The sequence below is a fragment of the Pseudophryne corroboree genome, chromosome 8, assembly GCF_028390025.1.
Source record: "Pseudophryne corroboree isolate aPseCor3 chromosome 8, aPseCor3.hap2, whole genome shotgun sequence".
Taxonomy (NCBI): Eukaryota; Metazoa; Chordata; class Amphibia; order Anura; family Myobatrachidae; genus Pseudophryne; species Pseudophryne corroboree.
The window spans coordinates 236,572,335-236,590,367 of NC_086451.1; the positions used below are offsets into that span (position 1 = coordinate 236,572,335).

Consider the following 18,033-nt stretch of genomic DNA (forward strand, 5'->3'; position numbering starts at 1 on the left):
CAAATTGATATACACATTAATCTGGTTGCTTTAGTACCAAATACGACATGTCCATCTTGCTTCGTTCCAATAATACACATACATGACGTTACTACATTATATAATGTTAAATCATTATGATGTCTGGCGCTTGATATGTTATAATTATGTGCTGTATGAAATATGTGTCGAATCTGTCTCTGTGGCATATCTGTGTAAATGCGTATGTTACCATATATTGCTGTGCTTGCTGCGCGTATTTGCAAGCTTAGCAACTCATTATGTGTGGAGTCTGTATGTTCTCTCTATGTAATATTTTTGACTTTGACAGTGTCATCTGCAAAAAGGCATACTTTCCCTTTAATGCCATTTGCAATGTCACCGATAAAGATATTAAAAAGCACTGGTCCAAGTACAGATCCCTGGGGTACTCCACTGGTAACATTTCCTTCCTGTGAATGCACTCCATTTACCACAACTCTCTGTTTTCTATCCTTCAACTAAGATCTTATCCATTCAATAATCCTAATATCCAATCCCAAACGTTCAAGTTTATTTAGCAGTCTGCGATGTGGAACAGTGTCAAAAGCCTTACTAAAGTCTAGATAAGCTATATCCATGGCTCCACCTTTATCCATGACTTTAGTCACACAGTCAAAAAAAGTCAATAAGATTTGTTTGACATGATCTCCCCCCAGTGAATCCATGCTGTTTGGGATCCTGTAAATTGACAGATTTTAGATAATCTACAACTCTTTCTTTTAAGAGTGTTTCCATCAATTTCCCTACTTCTGATGTAAGACTCACTGGTCTGTAGTTGTTTGCCTCTTCCTTGCTTCCACTTTTGTGCAGTGGGACTACGTTTGCTCTTTTCCAGTCCTCTGGAATTACTTCTGTAGCTAATGACTGGTTGAATAATTCTGTCAATGGTGCTACCAGCACCTCTTTAAGTTCTTTTAGTATCCTTGGATGTATCCTATCTGTCCCCATAGATTTGTCCACTTTCAGCTTTGAGAGTTCTGTTAGGACCTTCTCCTCTGTAAATGTACTTGTTTCATTTTCCTGAATATCCCTGCAACTTAATTGTGGCCCCTTCCCCTCTCTTTCAGTAGTAAATACTGAGTAAAAATAATTATTAAGATGATCTACTATTAAATTGTCTCCCTCAACAAGAACCCCAGTGTCTGTCTTTAGTTTTATTATTCCGCCTTTTGTTTTTCTCCTTTCGCTTATATACCTAAAAAAAAGTTTTGCCTCCTTTACCCACTGACTGGGCCATTTTCTCCTCAGCTTGTGCCTTTGCACATCTGATTACCTTCTTAGTTTCCTTCTGTCTAACTGTTATGCACACCAGTGCCAGCAGGAAAGTACTGGTGTCAGAACTGTTATGCACTCCAGTGTCTGCAGGAATGTACTGGTGTTTGAACTGTTATGCAAAACAGATGGACTCACAGACAAACTGGGGGATATGACATAACGTACACAGAAGGTGATAGGGTAACAAAATACACACAAAGTGAACAGAGAAGCCCAGAGGCTAAGGAACTGGGTATCTCCCTTGTATTAGAACTGCTAAGATGGAAAAAGCAAGATGTTGTGTTTTAATACGTAGAGTACCCGAAATGCTGTTGCTAAGGGCAACAGCAAAACCCTAAAGGGTTACCAACGGGTGTGGCAGTAAACTCCTTGGTCAGAGATGGAATGATAGACACAAGGAGAATCTCCACAATCCTAATTCTCACTTGCAGTGCACAGGTTTTAGCTTACTGCCACTAAACTGACCCCTGACACCTAGCACAGTGAGACAGGATTAGACAGGCAAGTCTTAGAATACAGCCGCAAACTTGCTAAGTTCACAGAGTAGTAACAGAACCCCAGCAAGCTAAACGACTGACTCCAGTCTTACTGCTAGGTCTGGATTGGCAGAGTGTAATACCAAATTCCCAGGCCTATTTGCAGTAAGCAACAAACAAATACAAAGCTACACAGTACTGGCTAACGTTCATGAACTGACTAACCAACAAAGATTCAGCAGCATCTGCTTACCCTGAAAAGAGGCCTTATAAAGCAGGTGCTGTCCACGCCCCACTCAGACCTCACAGACTGTGAGCACAAAAACCAGCACAGGATCCCCTGCCGTGCACAGAGCCTATAACCACTGCACAGCAAAAGACCCGAACCGGAGTATCAGCTGCGCTCAGGTTACTCCACTAGCACTTGTCTCCCGGTTGCCATGACGACGTGGCAGCACAGGGCAGGAGACCCTAACAGTACCCCCCCTCTGACGAGGGGTCAAAGAACCCCTACCACCGGGTTTATCGGGGAACTGCGAGAAGAAAGAGCGTATCAGTCTGGGGGCATGAAGATCACAACTGCGCACCCACGACCGCTCCTCCGGGCCATACCCCTTCCAGTGCACCAAAAATGACAGCCGACCCCGAACCACCTTGGAGTCAAGAATCCTTTCAACAACAAACTCCCTCTGGCCACGTATCAGAAGAGGGGAAGGTCTTCCACTGGTAGAAGGATTACTAATCGCCCGTTTTAAAAGGGAACAATGAAATGTTTTATTGATACCCAAAGAACGGGGCAGATCTAACTGAAATGCCACCGGATTGATAACCCTGGTGATCTTATAAGGGCCGATGAACCGGGGCCCTAACTTATGAGATGGCTGTCTCAACTTCAAATTCTTGGTAGACAACCAGACGAAGTCTCCTAATTTGAAGCTGCAGGGTCTTTTCCGCTTATCAAAAACCCTTTTGGTCACTAATGACACAGACACAAGGGCTTTCTTCACTTTCCGCCAAATACCTCTAAGGACCGAAACCACAGAGGAACCACCAGGCGTGGAGTCCAGGGGGTCAAAAGAATTGGCCTTAGGATGATGCCCATACACACAAAGGAAGGGAGAGATCCCTGTAGCAGAGTGAGCCGCGTTGTTATAGGCAAACTCCGCCATGGACAGATGAGCAACCCAGTCAGTCTGACACTTGGAGACATAACACCTGAGGAACTGCTCCAAGGACTGGTTCACCCTTTCAGTCTGCCCATTAGACTGCGGATGGTAGCCTGACGACAAGCTGACAGAAATCTGGAGATCGGAACAAAATGCCCTCCAGAATTTGGCCACAAACTGGGATCCGCGGTCAGAGACCACATCAAGTGGCAACCCGTGGAGACGCACAACATGCAGCATAAATAATTCAGACAGGCGTCTGGCTGATGGCAGCCCAACCAGTGGAACGAAGTGCGCCATCTTCGAAAACCTGTCAACGACAACCCAGATGGCTGTCATCCCCGAGGATTTGGGCAAGTCCACCACAAAATCCATTGAAATGTGGGTCCATGGCTTAGATGGGATAGAGAGTGGATGTAATGGGCCAACAGGAACCCCTCTAGGAGTCTTATTTCGGGCACAGATGTCACATGCCCGAACCCACTGATCCACATCCTTAGCCACCGAGGGCCACCACACCGCCCTAGATAGCAACTCCCGAGTTCTGGCAATACCCGGGTGACCTGCCGACTTCTTGGCATGGAATTCCAGGAACACTCGCTGTCTTAACCTAGGAGGCACAAACAAAAGACCTACCGGAAGGTCTGGAGGAGCCTGCTCCTGTGCTCTAAGGACTAATGATAAGAGGTCCTGGGTAATGCCCACTTTAATACATGATGGGGAAACAATGGGCAACGGCTCCTCGGTGGTCTCCTGGATTGGAGCAAAACTCAGCGAGAGCGCATCAGCCTTGATGTTTTTTGACCCAGGGCGATATGTTATCAAAAAATTAAAGCGAGCAAAAAACAAAGCCCATCGTGCCTGCCTGGCATTGAGACGCTTCGCTGACTCTAAATATGCCAGATTCTTATGGTCAGTGAGAATTGAGACCACAAACTTAGCCCCCTCAAGCCAGTGTCTCCACTCCTCGAGTGCATCCTTAATAGCCAACAATTCCCGGTTACCCACGTCATAATTCATCTCGGCAGGCGAAAATTTACGGGAAAAGTAAGCACAGGGATGAAGGCGATTATCAGACACTCCCATCTGAGAAAGCACTGCCCCAATACCCATCTCAGAGGCATCCACCTCCACCACAAAAGGACGCTCTGGATCTGGGTGTCGCAGCACCTTGGCCGAAACAAATGCCCTTTTGAGACGGGCAAAAGCCGCTTTAGCCTCACAAGACCAGTGAGCAACATCCGCCCCTTTCTTAGTGAGTGCCACCAAGGGCGCCACTATAGACGAAAATCCAGCGATAAATCGTCTATAAAAATTCGCAAAGCCCAGGAAACGCTGAAGCGCCTTCAAACTAGTGGGCTGCACCCAATCCAGGACAGCCTGTACCTTGGAACCCTCCATTTGGAAACCTTCTGGGGAGATAATATATCCTAGAAATGCGATTTGCTGAACTTCAAATTCGCACTTCTCCAGCTTCGCCCCAAGCCGGTGGTCTCTGAGTTTCTGGAGGACTAAGCGTACATGCTTCCGATGTTCCTCCAGGGAATGGGAGAAGATTAGGATGTCATCTAAGTATACAACTAAGAATCTATCCAAATATTCCCTGAGCACATCATTCATGAAATCCTGGAAGACTGCCGGGGCATTACAGAGCCCAAAAGGCATCACCAAATATTCATAATGCCCTGAGTGGGTATTAAAGGCAGTCTTCCATTCATCCCCCTCTCTTATTCGGATTAGATTGTACGCACCGCGTAGGTCAATCTTAGAAAAAATGGTGGCAGTACGAAGCTGGTCAAACAAGACCGAAATGAGAGGCAGTGGGTATGAGTTTTTAATCGTGATACGGTTCAATTCCCTGAAGTCGATGCAGGGTCGCAACGAACCGTCCTTTTTACCCACGAAGAAGAACCCCGACCCAACTGGAGACTGTGAAGGTCTGATAAATCCCTTAGCCAAGTTCTCCTGAATGTACTCTGCCATAGCCTGAGTCTCAGGACGTGACAGGGAGTACAACCTGCTCTTGGGAAGCTTAGCATTTGGCAACAAATCAATGGCACAGTCATAGGGGCGATGGGGAGGTAGTACCTCTGCAACTTTTTTGGAGAACACGTCCGCAAAATCTGCATAACATCCTGGCAAACTTAGCTGCGAGAGCCTGACTGGAAGGCTCAAGCAACTCCTGAAACAATCAGTACCCCAACTAAGAATCTCCCCAGAGACCCAGTCAAATTGAGGATTGTGGGCCCTTAACCAGGGTAACCCCAACACCAATGGGGCAAAAGTACAGACAGTCACATAAAAGGACAATTTTTCAGAGTGTGTGGCTCCAATAAACAAAGAAATCTGGCTAGTGCAAGAGGTAATTTTACCTTGGGATAATGGTTCCCCGTTTAACCCACAAATCTCAATTTCCGATGCCAAGGGTACTAAGGGAACAGAGTGTTTCAGGGCGAATTGGCGGTCCATAAAAACCCCGTCGGCCCCACTGTCCACAAAGGCCTCAGTCTTGACAGTTTGACCGAGGATCTTCAAGGTCACCGGAATGATAAAAGTCTTCTTGGGAAATTCTGACTTCTGGCCTGACAGGATATTTCCCATCACCCTCAGGCCCTGAAGTTTTCCGGCTTTTCTGGGCATGATACTACCACATGACCTTTATTCCAACAGTACAAACACAACCCCTGCTTTCTCCTCCGCGTCTTCTCACGCGAGGAGAGGCGGGTAGCCCCAATCTGCATAGGCTCCTCAGAAAATTCCTCAGAGTCTGAGGTTCCCTTGGGAAGGAAGGAAATCTCAGTCTCCCTTTCAAGCCTACGCTCTCTCAGCCGTCTATCCACCCGGATGGATAACTGCATGAGCTGATCCAAGCTATCAGGCAAGGGATATTGTACCAGTTGGTCCTTTATCTGGTTAGAAAGACCTCTTCGGTACTGGTGTCTCAGGGCTGGGTCATTCCACTGGGTATCATGGGCCAACCTCCGAAACTCCGTACAGTAAACCTCAACTGGCCTTCGCCCTTGCTTAAGGATCGAAATCTGAGCCTCGGCTGAGGCCGTCTTGTCAGGGTCATCATACAACATGCCCAGTGCCGTAAAAAAAGCATCAACACTTTTAAGCGACGGACAGTCAGGCTGCAACCCATATGCCCAGACCTGTGGGTCTCCTTGTAGCAAGGAAATCACTATGCCCACCCGCTGAATCTCCGACCCAGAAGACTGAGGCCTAAGCCGGAAGTATAGCTTGCAGCTCTCCTTGAAACAAAAGAACTGCGAGCGATCTCCAGAAAAACGATCCGGGAGATTTACTTTCGGCTCCTTAACCCCTGCAGGTGCTGCTGCTGCGGGAGCTCCGCCAGCAGCCTGGGAGGTGTGCATTTTAATAGACAAATCATTAAATTGTCGAGTCAGGACCTGCACCTGATCGACCACCTGTTGCAACATATTTTGAGGGGTATGCTCCATATTCCCACAAAATTTCAACAGGAGTATTAGGCTGCTGAATATGTTATGCACACCAGTGCCAGCAGGAAAGTACTGGTGTCAGAACTGTTATGCACTCCAGTGTCTGCAGGAATGTACTGGTGTTTGAACTGTTATGCAAAACAGATGGACTCACAGACAAACTGGGGGATATGACATAACGTACACAGAAGGTGATAGGGTAACAAAATACACACAAAGTGAACAGAGAAGCCCAGAGGCTAAGGAACTGGGTATCTCCCTTGTATTAGAACTGCTAAGATGGAAAAAGCAAGATGTTGTGTTTTAATACGTAGAGTACCCGAAATGCTGTTGCTAAGGGCAACAGCAAAACCCTAAAGGGTTACCAACGGGTGTGGCAGTAAACTCCTTGGTCAGAGATGGAATGATAGACACAAGGAGAATCTCCACAATCCTAATTCTCACTTGCAGTGCACAGGTTTTAGCTTACTGCCACTAAACTGACCCCTGACACCTAGCACAGTGAGACAGGATTAGACAGGCAAGTCTTAGAATACAGCTGCAAACTTGCTAAGTTCACAGAGTAGTAACAGAACCCCAGCAAGCTAAACGACTGACTCCAGTCTTACTGCTAGGTCTGGATTGGCAGAGTGTAATACCAAATTCCCAGGCCTATTTGCAGTAAGCAACAAACAAATACAAAGCTACACAGTACTGGCTAACGTTCATGAACTGACTAACCAACAAAGATTCAGCAGCATCTGCTTACCCTGAAAAGAGGCCTTATAAAGCAGGTGCTGTCCACGCCCCACTCAGACCTCACAGACTGTGAGCACAAAAACCAGCACCGGATCCCCTGCCGTGCACAGAGCCTATAACCACTGCACAGCAAAAGACCCGAACCGGAGTATCAGCTGCGCTCAGGTTACTCCACTAGCACTTGTCTCCCGGTTGCCATGACGACGTGGCAGCACAGGGCAGGAGACCCTAACACTAACAAGATATAAATCTTTGTCTTCATTATTTTGTGTCTGCTTATATTTCCTAAAAGCCATCTTTTTTGCTTTCACAATATTTGCTACTTCTTTTGCAAACCACACTGGCTTCCTTTTTCCTTGTGTTTTTCCTAAGACTTTTGATACAAAGGTCTGTTGCCTTTAATATTGCACATTTTAATGTTTCCCACCTCTCCTGCACTGCTTCCCAGTTCGTCCACTCTGCCAAAGAATCGCTTACACATTTTCCCATCCCTACAAAAACAGCCTTCCTAAAATCGAACACCTTTCTTCACAAAAGCTCTTTTCAGAGCTGCCTAGCACAGACCTCCCTGCTAGCTGCCTGCACTGCTGGCACCAACTTACAAACTGAGCTCCAGTGCCTGGAGGCGGGACTATAGAGGAGGCAGTGCAAGGCATCCTGGGAACAGTCAAAGCTTTAGCCTGTTGGTGCCTCGTATCAAGATCCAACTCTACACCCCAATGTTATTCCCTGTGGAATACAGTGTACCCCGCTGCATAAAGATTCCTTATTGCAACCAATTGCGGCAAAAACAGATTTTTATTTTCGGGTGCTAGCAGATATGATTATAAACAGAGGCCTACAAGTTTTATTTTAACAATTATAGCACTTCCTTAAGCAACTTCTCTCCTTTCTTTCATCATTTGGGCAGTACGGATGGTGTAATGGTTAGCAATACCGCCTCACAGCACTGAGGTCATGGGTTCGATTCCCACCATGGCTCTACCTGTGCGGAGTTTGTATATTCTCCCCGTACTTGCGTGGGTTTCCTCCGGGTACTCCGATTTCCTCCCACAATCCAAAAATATACTGGTAGGTCAATTTGATCCCAACAAAAAAATTAACCCTAGTATGAATGTGTGCGCATGTACATGTGGTAGGGAATAAAGATTGTAAGCTTCACTGGGTCAGGGGCCGATGTGAATGGGCAAATATTCTCTGTAAAGTGCTGCATAATATGTGTGCGCTATATAAATAACTGGTAGTAATAATAATAATAATAACAATCATATAAAACAAAACAGTAGGACTGTAGCTCACTATATACATGCTTTGATGTGCCCACTCTACTGCTGCTATTACACATTACAAGACTCTTCAGCTCAAGAACTGAAATAAGCTAAAACTGGAATCATGAACTTAGAACTGCGGCCGGGAACGAGGAACTCAGGACTGCATGCTGGTGTCAGGCGCACAGACCTGGTACCTACACACTGATACAAAAAATCCTACTGACCGTGAAATCAGACTTCATTCACTCCTCCCTTGCTAGCGGGTTATGGTCCGAGTTTGGTACATATGACCCCACAATGGTCAGCTTGGGAGGATCAGCCTTCATGATCTAACACTGTAAAAATCGGCCCGTGATATTACTAGCAGCTAGTGGAGGACAAATCATCCTCCCATAATCTTGTTAACAATGTAATTTTGTTATGTTTAGTTTGCAATTGCATTTCTCGGTTTTCCAACTGCCAAAAGAAAATAAAAAAATTTAGAAATGGAAATTATTTTGCATTAGGAGGGAGGAAGGGAAAGATTCTTACACAGAGAAAGCACAATTCTTTTGTCACTGCCTTTTGTTCTCCTGAGTCGTCACCTCCCACGTCTCCTCCTCTCTTGTCTCTGGACCTTCCCTTTCTTCATACCCACTTTTAACTCATCCTTGTCTGAGCTAAGCCCCATATACTTCATGAGGCAAAATGTACCCATCAGGCTAACCTTTAATTTTTAGCCCCAATACTACATTGCTTAACTTAATCGCGCCTAGATTGCAGGCCCTGCTTCCACCTAAGCCAATTACATATGGAGGGCTTCACTTGGGCCTGCGCTCTGTTTAAACATTTTATATTCTTTCAGATGAACTCCTCAGACGCCGATTGAATAAGACACAACACACCATAGCTGGCAGAAGTCCAAATTTTATTGATCACTTCCACAAAGTTGGTGGCCCAGGAAGAGCAATTGCAAACATACTATTCAAATTTGCTAATTGGGGTGGGTACTCCAGCCCACCCCCTTCACAGGTGCCCACCCACTTTGTGGACTGGGTTCTACAATCCTTCTAACCAGAGCCGTCCCTAACCAATATGATGCCCTAGGCAAGATTTTGGCTGGTGCCCCCTAGCACCACCGCTGGTTCTGCCTCTGACCTTGCACCTCTTCCCAGCACCATCACCCCTCACCCATAGCAGTCCTTGTACCGCCTACATTTTAAATAGGAACAGTTTGCACATTTGACGCACAGCCCAAAAAGGGGCATCTTCTTGCTGGGAAGGGACATGGCCACACAATAGTAACCCCAATTCCAATTACGCCACACAGTACTGCAACTTTATTCACATTTTTTCTTGCGATAGTGTCCATAATTCATATTACATCCCACAGTAGTATCACTTTACCTTATAAACATTACTCCTCACAGTAGAGCCCCTTATTCACATTACATCACACTGAATTGCTCCTTATTCACATTACACCACACCTTATTGCTCTTTATTCACCTTAGATGACACAGTAGTGCCCTTTCTATTTGCAACGCCACATAGTAGAGCACCTTATACACATAATGCCACACATTAGTAATGCATTTATACACAATTCCATACAGTAATGCCCCTTACACATATGAGACACATTAAAGTCCTTATAAACATAATGCACCTTACACATTATGACAACCTTTATTAATGCCCTTTTACACATAATGTCCCTTACACATATGCCGCACATTATTAATGCCCTTATACACATAATGACACACATAGTGCCCCCTACACATTTGCTGCACATTATTAGTGCCCCTATACACATGACACATATACAGTAGTACCCTGTTACACACATATGCCGCACATTATTAATGCCCTTATACACATAATGACACACATAGTGGCCCTTTACACATATGTTGCACATTATTTATTTAGACATGACACACATAATGCTCCTTACACATATTCTGAACACTACTGCACAACCAACCCACTCACATGCACACAGCACTCACACTTCCACTAACACTGTGACCTCTGCCTCTGCTTGGATACAGATGTGTCCTCACAAATCTTGCATCAATGCTAACGTCGGGCACCTTTTTTTATGAAAATGCATCTTATTTGCATTGCTATGTGGCTAGGATGCACAAGCAGCTTCGGCTGATTAAACTGATATGCAGCATGCCAATATACTGTGTGAGACTGTGGCTGTATCTGCATATGTAATGCTACATACAGAATATAGGCATGTCACATATCATTTTAATCAGCAGAAGCTGATGATGCCCCTAGGCATATCAAGCGCCCTAGGCAATTGCCTAGTTTGCCTATGCCTATGGCCGGCTCTGCTTCTAACCATGAAATCAGACCCCATTTACTCCTCCCTTGCTAGCGGTTGATGGTCCCAGTTTGGTAGCGATGGCCCTGCAATGGTCAGCTTGGGAGAATCAGAGTTCACGATTTAACATCGGACAATGGGGCCGTGATATTACTACCAGTACCGCTGCCCACACCTGGCACAGGTGTTAAACACCAACACAGGTGTCTTCTGCCCGGCATGAGGCATGCCATTCAGTGAAGTGTGCCAAATCCCTACACTGACTCAGAGGACATATCATCCTCCTATAAGCTTGTTAGCAATGGCATATCTAATGTTTGCATTTTATTACCATAGTTGAAATCATAGAAACAGTTGCATAAAGAATATAGAATTTAACATAAGATTGTCTAGTTGTTCCTTTTATCCAGGTGGGAAGTGATGTTAGATAATGCAAATTTATTAAACAATGCAATATACAATACATGCATTTCCCATACTCTACATGACATTGACAGTTTCCAGTCCATACCTGTGATTAAGTCCTCTACCTTCTGTCGTGCAATCAAATCCTTCCCTCGCTTCAGTAAAAGTTCAATTTGCAGAAGGAGTGCTTTACCAATGTCAGGAGAGGCCTCAAAGTCATTACAAATCATTCTGAGGAAATCAAATCCCACACAATCCCTGTAAAAGGATATACAGTAATATAAAGCAAAAATCTAGTACACTGTCATTGTCATCAATGCAATACCCGCTAAAGGGTATGACTTTTCGTTTTTGGGTATATGTCTGTACCTGAAATTCTCCTTGAATATTCAATGTATATCTGAAATTTTACATTTCAACATCTATTAATTATAATAATAATAGATACATATATATATATATATATATATATATATATCATGTTTCTTCTAATAGGACTGAAAGTGCTTTACATTTGCCTCTATAGCACAAACAGCTAAAACACAAAACTGCTACTGATAAAATCACATGCTGGGGACCGCCCAGCATGTGTAACGCCGACCTTCGATGCAAACGTAATTCAATTGCGATCGCATCACAGAAATTGTGAAATAGAGGTAGACAGTGCATGTGCAGCCGGGCTGCATATGCAGGCGCACCGCCACTGAAAGAGATGTATTGAGCTTAAGCAGCTATCAGCCATTTTGTTAAGTAGCAGCCATGATGTAGTGAATAAGAAGTATGCTCTGTTAATAAATCATAAGAATGCAGACATTTCACAGTTAGTACGTTCTGTGAGAAGCAAGGTCATAGCTATAGTCTTGAAAATAGGTTATAGCCAGTTTCTCTTGTGTTTAGACTTCTTGTGAAGGACATGAAGGAGGGGGTCAGCTAGAGAGGAGTTCTGGAGATGCATTATTGTTTTAATATGTGACGTGTATCAAGTGTACATGCAAGTACCTTTTTGCTATATAATGGCCTGCTGATTAAACGAGCTTCAGTCTCATTTTGCCGACACAACAGTGTGTGTTGTCTGCTTCCTGGGATTCCCAATCGATTGGTAAACAAATGGTATCGGACAGACAATTGAAGGGACTCGATAGGAGGAGGCTTATCTCCGACAGTACATGGGGGCTATTGTTCCGGGATCGATGACAGCTACCGACATCAGATGATGACACGACTGCTGGACATATGCAACTACTGACATACCCGGGTGAGTAATCTAAAGATTGATCATTATATATCAACTTGGTTACTCTGTCAATACTTGTATACAGTCCTTTGGTCTGTTCATCTGATTAGGTAAGCAATACACGATCATTTAGACCCAACTGTCTGTTTGAAAAACATTCATTATTTTTCTGTGTGCCCTGATAGTGTTATAAGTTTTAGTTTCACTGTTGCAAGGGAAAATGTGGTTTTATTTTAAAGTCATAAGTTTCAGTTTCACTCTTGCAAGGGAAAAAAATGTGTGGTTTTATTTTTAAATGACTTGTCAGATTTTTTGTGGTATAATCCTGCTATTGAGTCTTAATATTGTAAAGTCAAAGGTATATTGCAAAACAGTGATTTTAGTTTTTAGGGAACCTTAAGACAGGTTTTGCAACAGTTGTGGGATGTCATGTTGATAAAGTGGTAATAGAAAAATTTATTGGTGATAAAGTTCCATATTGTCTTGATAAATTACCTGTTAATTATATACCAGAAACCTATCAAGTGGTGTGTTCTAAGTCTCTGTCATCCTTACCCTTTGGTCCCAGAGGTATAGTTAGTGATGGAAACTACTGATTATATAACATTTAACCAGATGGCATGGAATTAGGTTAAGACACTGAACACTCGCATACTCAGCCTTTTCAAATCCAGTACAGCCAGGGACTGTGTCTCCCTTTTAATATAAGGTGGCTGTAGTTGGCACTGAACATACAAGGTTTGGTAATAGTGATATCAGTTTTCTCATAGAAAAGTATACTAGCTGATACAGTATTGCAGTTTGTTGGTGGGGCTTATCCCTATTGTCTACGATTGTCCACCTATTAATCATTTGTCACCAGAATTTATTCCTGTCTGTCCAAAGAGTTTAACATTATTAGAAGAAGACGTTAAATCTATTATTGCCAAAGGTAATTAATTCGCATTTGAAAAGACATATGACTCAGTGTAAAGTCAAGTCAGTAAAAACAGAATTTTGGTTTGTGTCAGAGGATTAAGATCCAAGTGGTTTGCTTCATTTGGTCCTTTTTGTTGATGAATACAGAAAACACTTAAATAATATTAGTGTGACGTTTAAAAGAAGATATATCTTTTAAACTGAGGTATTTTATGTTTGCAAGACTAGGTCTTTTAAACTGAGAGTTCCCTAGTAAACATTTATTACTATAAGTGTGATGCTTTAAGGAGTTAGTCTTTCAAGCTGAGGTATATACTGACTTTTGTTTTGGATACTGTGCAGTATAAGTAAAGGTGCAGCCCCGAGGGATTTCGCAAAGTGAATTGATCAATAACGCGAAGGGACAGCACAGTGAGCCCCTGGAAATTGTCAGTGCTAGGGAAGGAAAACAGGCACTTATTGGTGCAATTTGTGTAAGGGGCAAACTTCCTAGAGGAAGGGAAGTGTTGACTAATGAGGAAGAATTGAAGCAAACAACAAACACTGGATCGATTAACAAGGTATTACTGACACTATTAAGAATTTGACAAACTGTTTAAGGGGCATAAGGTTTAATACATCACCTGTATGAATAAGAAGTTAAAAGCGTATATACATGTCGACAGAAGATGTATGCTCAGAGTGTTTGTGTGTGGCATTTATAGAAAATAAGGGGCAGGGCCCTTTTAGATTGAGAGCTATTTCATTTTGTGCTGAACCAGGAGTGTGGAAAAACACTACGGACTCAGTAAAAAGTTTTTATATATTGATGGGGTGTCACTTTATTCCAAAACCAAGTGATATCGCAAAAGAGTGGTTGAGTTTCCTTGCTAGTTCAGGAAATCGAGCACATAGCTGCATATCCCACAATCCTTTAGATTCAGGATATTGATTGATAGTTGGAAAAATAAGAATTTACTCACCGGTAATTCTATTTCTCGTAGTCCGTAGTGGATGCTGGGAACTCCGAAAGGACCATGGGGAATAGCTGCTCCGCAGGAGTCTGGGCACAACTAAAAGAAAGCTTTTAGACTACCTGGTGTGCACTGGCTCCTCCCACTATGACCCTCCTCCAAGCCTCAGTTAGGATACTGTGCCCGGAAGAGCTGACACAATAAGGAAGGATTTTGAATCCCGGGTAAGACTCATACCAGCCACACCAATCACACCGTATAACTCGTGATACCATATCCAGTTAACAGTATGAAATTTAACTGAGCCTCTCAACAGATGGCTCATAACAATAACCCTTTTGTGAACAACAACTATGTACAAGTATTGCAGACAATCCGCACTTGGGACGGGCGCCCAGCATCCACTACGGACTACGAGAAATAGAATTACCGGTGAGTAAATTCTTATTTTCTCTGACGTCCTAGTGGATGCTGGGAACTCCGAAAGGACCATGGGGATTATACCAAAGTTCCCAAACGGGCGGGAGAGTGCGGATGACTCTGCAGCACCGAATGAGAGAACTCAAGGTCCTCCTCAGCCAGGGTATCAAATTTGTAGAATTTTGCAAACGTGTTTGCCCCTGACCAAGTAGCAGCTCGGCAAAGTTGTAAAGCCGAGACCCCTCGGGCAGCCGCCCAAGATGAGCCCACCTTCCTTGTAGAATGGGCTTTTACTGATTTAGGATGCGGCAGTCCAGCCGCAGAATGCTCCAGCTGAATTGTGCTACAAATCCAGCGAGCAATAGTCTGCTTAGAAGCAGGAGCACCCAGTTTGTTGGGTGCATACAGGATAAATAGCGAGTCAGTTTTCCTGACTCCAGCAGTCCTGGAAACATACATTTTCAAGGCCCTGACTACGTCCAGTAACTTGGAATCCTCCAAGTCGCTAGTAGCCGCAGGCACTACAATAGGTTGGTTCAAGTGAAAAGCAGATACCACCTTAGGGAGAAACTGGGGACGAGTCCTAAATTCTGCCCTATCCATATGGAAAATCAGATAAGGACTTTTAAATGACAAAGCCGCCAATTCTGATACACACTTGGCCGAAGCCAAGGCCAATAACATGACCACTTTCCACGTGAGATATTTTAGATCCACGGTCTTTAGTGGCTCAAACCAATGTGTCTGAACTTCAGGTAGTGAAGCTAGTTCTTTTTGGAAAAAAATCGACAGAGCCGATATCTGTACCTTAATGGAGCCTAATTTTAGGCCCATAGTCACTCCTGCCTGTAGGAAGTGCAGAAATCGACCCAGCTGAAATTCCTCTGTTGGGGCCTTATTGGCCTCACACCAAGCAACATATTTCCACCATATGCGGTGATAATGTTTTACCGTTACATCTTTCCTGGCTTTAATCAGCGTAGGAATGACATCCTCCGGAATGCCCTTTTCCTTTAGGATCCGGCGTTCAACCGCCATGCCGTCAAACGCAGCCGCGGTAAGTCTTGGAACAGACAGGGCCCGTGCTGCAACAGGTCCTGTCTGAGCGGCAGAGGCCATGGGTCCTCTGAGATCATCTCTTGAAGTTCCGGGTACCAAGCTCTTCTTGGCCAATCCGGAACCACGAGTATTGTCCTTACTCCTCGTTTTCTTATTATTCTCAGTACCTTTGGTATGAGAGGCAGAGGAGGGAACACATAAACTGACTGGTACACCCACGGTGTCACTAGAGCGTCCACCGCTATCGCCTGAGGGTCCCTTGACCTGGCGCAATATCTCTCCAGTTTTTTGTTTAGGCGGGACGCCATCATGTCCACCTGTGGCCGTTCCCAACGATTTACAATCAGTGTGAAGACTTCTGGATGAAGTCCCCACTCTCCCGGGTGGAGGTCGTGCCTGCTGAGGAAGTCTGCTTCCCAGTTGTCCACTCCCGGAATGAACACCGCTGACAGTGCTAGCACGTGATTTTCCGCCCATCGGAGAATCCTTGTGGCTTCTGCCATTGCCGTCCTGCTTCTTGTGCCGCCCTGTCGGTTTACATGGGCGACCGCCGTGATGTTGTCTGACTGGATCAGTACCGGCTGGTGTAGAAGCAGGGGTTTTGCCTGACTTAGGGCATTGTAAATGGCCCTTAGTTCTAGAATATTTATGTGCCAGGAAGTCTCCTGACTCGACCATAGTCCTTGGAAGTTTCTTCCCTGTGTGACTGCCCCCCAGCCTCGAAGGCTGACATCCGTGGTCACCAGGACCCAGTCCTGTATGCCGAATCTGTGGCCCTCTAGGAGATGAGCACTCTGCAGCCACCACATCCTGGTTCTTGGAGACAGGGTTATTAGCCGATGCATCTGAAGATGCGATCCGGACCATTGGTCCAACAGGTCCCACTGAAAGATTCTGGCATGGAACCTGCCGAAAGGAATTGCTTCGTAAGAAGCCACCATCTTTCCCAGGACTCGTGTGCAGTGATGCACCGACACCTGTTTTGGTTTCAGGAGGTCTCTGACTAGAGATGACAGCTCCTGGGCTTTCTCCTCCGGGAGAAACACTTTTTTCTGGACTGTGTCCAAAATCATTCCCAGGAACAGTAGACGTGTCGTCGGAACCAGCTGTGACTTTGGAATATTCAGAATCCAACCGTGCTGGTGTAGCACCTCCTGAGATAGTGCTACTCCTACCAACAACTGCTCCCTGGATCTCGCCTTTATTAGGAGATCGTCCAAGTACGGGATAATTAAAACTCCCTTTTTTCGAAGGAGTATCATCATTTCCGCCATTACCTTGGTAAACACCCTCGGTGCCGTGGACAGTCCAAACGGCAGCGTCTGGAATTGGTAATGGCAATTTTGTACCGCAAATCTGAGGTACTCCTGGTGAGGATGATAAATGGGGACATGCAGGTAAGCATCCTTGATGTCCAGGGATACCATGTAATCCCCCTCGTCCAGGCTTGCAATAACCGCCCTGAGCGATTCCATCTTGAACTTGAATCTTTTTATGTATGTGTTCAAGGATTTCAAATTTAAAATGGGTCTCACCGAACCGTCCGGTTTCGGTACCACAAACAGTGTGGAACAGTAACCCCGTCCTTGTTGAAGTAGGGGCACCTTGACTATCACCTGCTGGGAATACAGCTTGTGAATTGCCTCTAGCACAGCCTCCCTGCCTGAGGGAGTCGTTGGCAAGGCAGATTTGAGGAAACGGCGGGGGGGAGACGCCTCGAATTCCAGTTTGTACCCCTGAGATACTACTTGCAAGATCCAGGGATCCACCTGTGAGCGAACCCACTGATCGCTGAAATTTTTGAGGCGGCCCCCCACTGTACCTGGCTCCGCCTGTGGAGCCCCACCGTCATCCGGCGGACTTGGAAGAAGCGGGGGAGGACTTTTGCTCCTGGGAACCTGCTGTTTGTTGCAGCCTTTTTCCCCTACCTCTGCCTCTGGACAGAAAGGACCCGCCTTTTCCTCGCCTGTTTCTCTGGGTCCGAAAGGACTGTACTTGATAAAACTGCGCTTTTTTAGGCTGTGAGGGAACCTGGGGCAAAAATGCTGATTTCCCAGCTGTCGCTGTGGAAACTAGGTCTGAGAGACCATCCCCGAATAACTCCTCACCCTTATAAGGCAAAACTTCCATGTGCCTTTTGGAATCTGCATCCCCTGTCCACTGCCGAGTCCATAAGCCTCTCCTAGCAGAAATGGACAATGCACTTATTTTAGATGCCAGCCGGCAGATCTCCCTCTGTGCATCTCTCATGTAAAAGACTGAGTCTTTTATATGCTCTATGGTTAGGAGAATAGTGTCCCTGTCTAGGGTGTC

The 18,033-nt window shown here is 45.1% G+C and overlaps 1 protein-coding gene across 3 annotated transcripts in view; it reads right to left on the bottom strand.

The window, feature by feature from the left end:
- The window catches only part of TEX11 (testis expressed 11), a 1,490,225-nt gene that overhangs the window by 576,072 nt on the left and 896,120 nt on the right, over positions 1-18,033 (bottom strand). For all 3 annotated transcript variants that reach the window (XM_063937124.1, XM_063937125.1, XM_063937123.1), the window contains exon 14: positions 11,243-11,394. In XM_063937124.1, the coding sequence (XP_063793194.1) occupies positions 11,243-11,394 (152 nt within the window). The remainder of the gene's footprint in view (positions 1-11,242; positions 11,395-18,033) is intronic.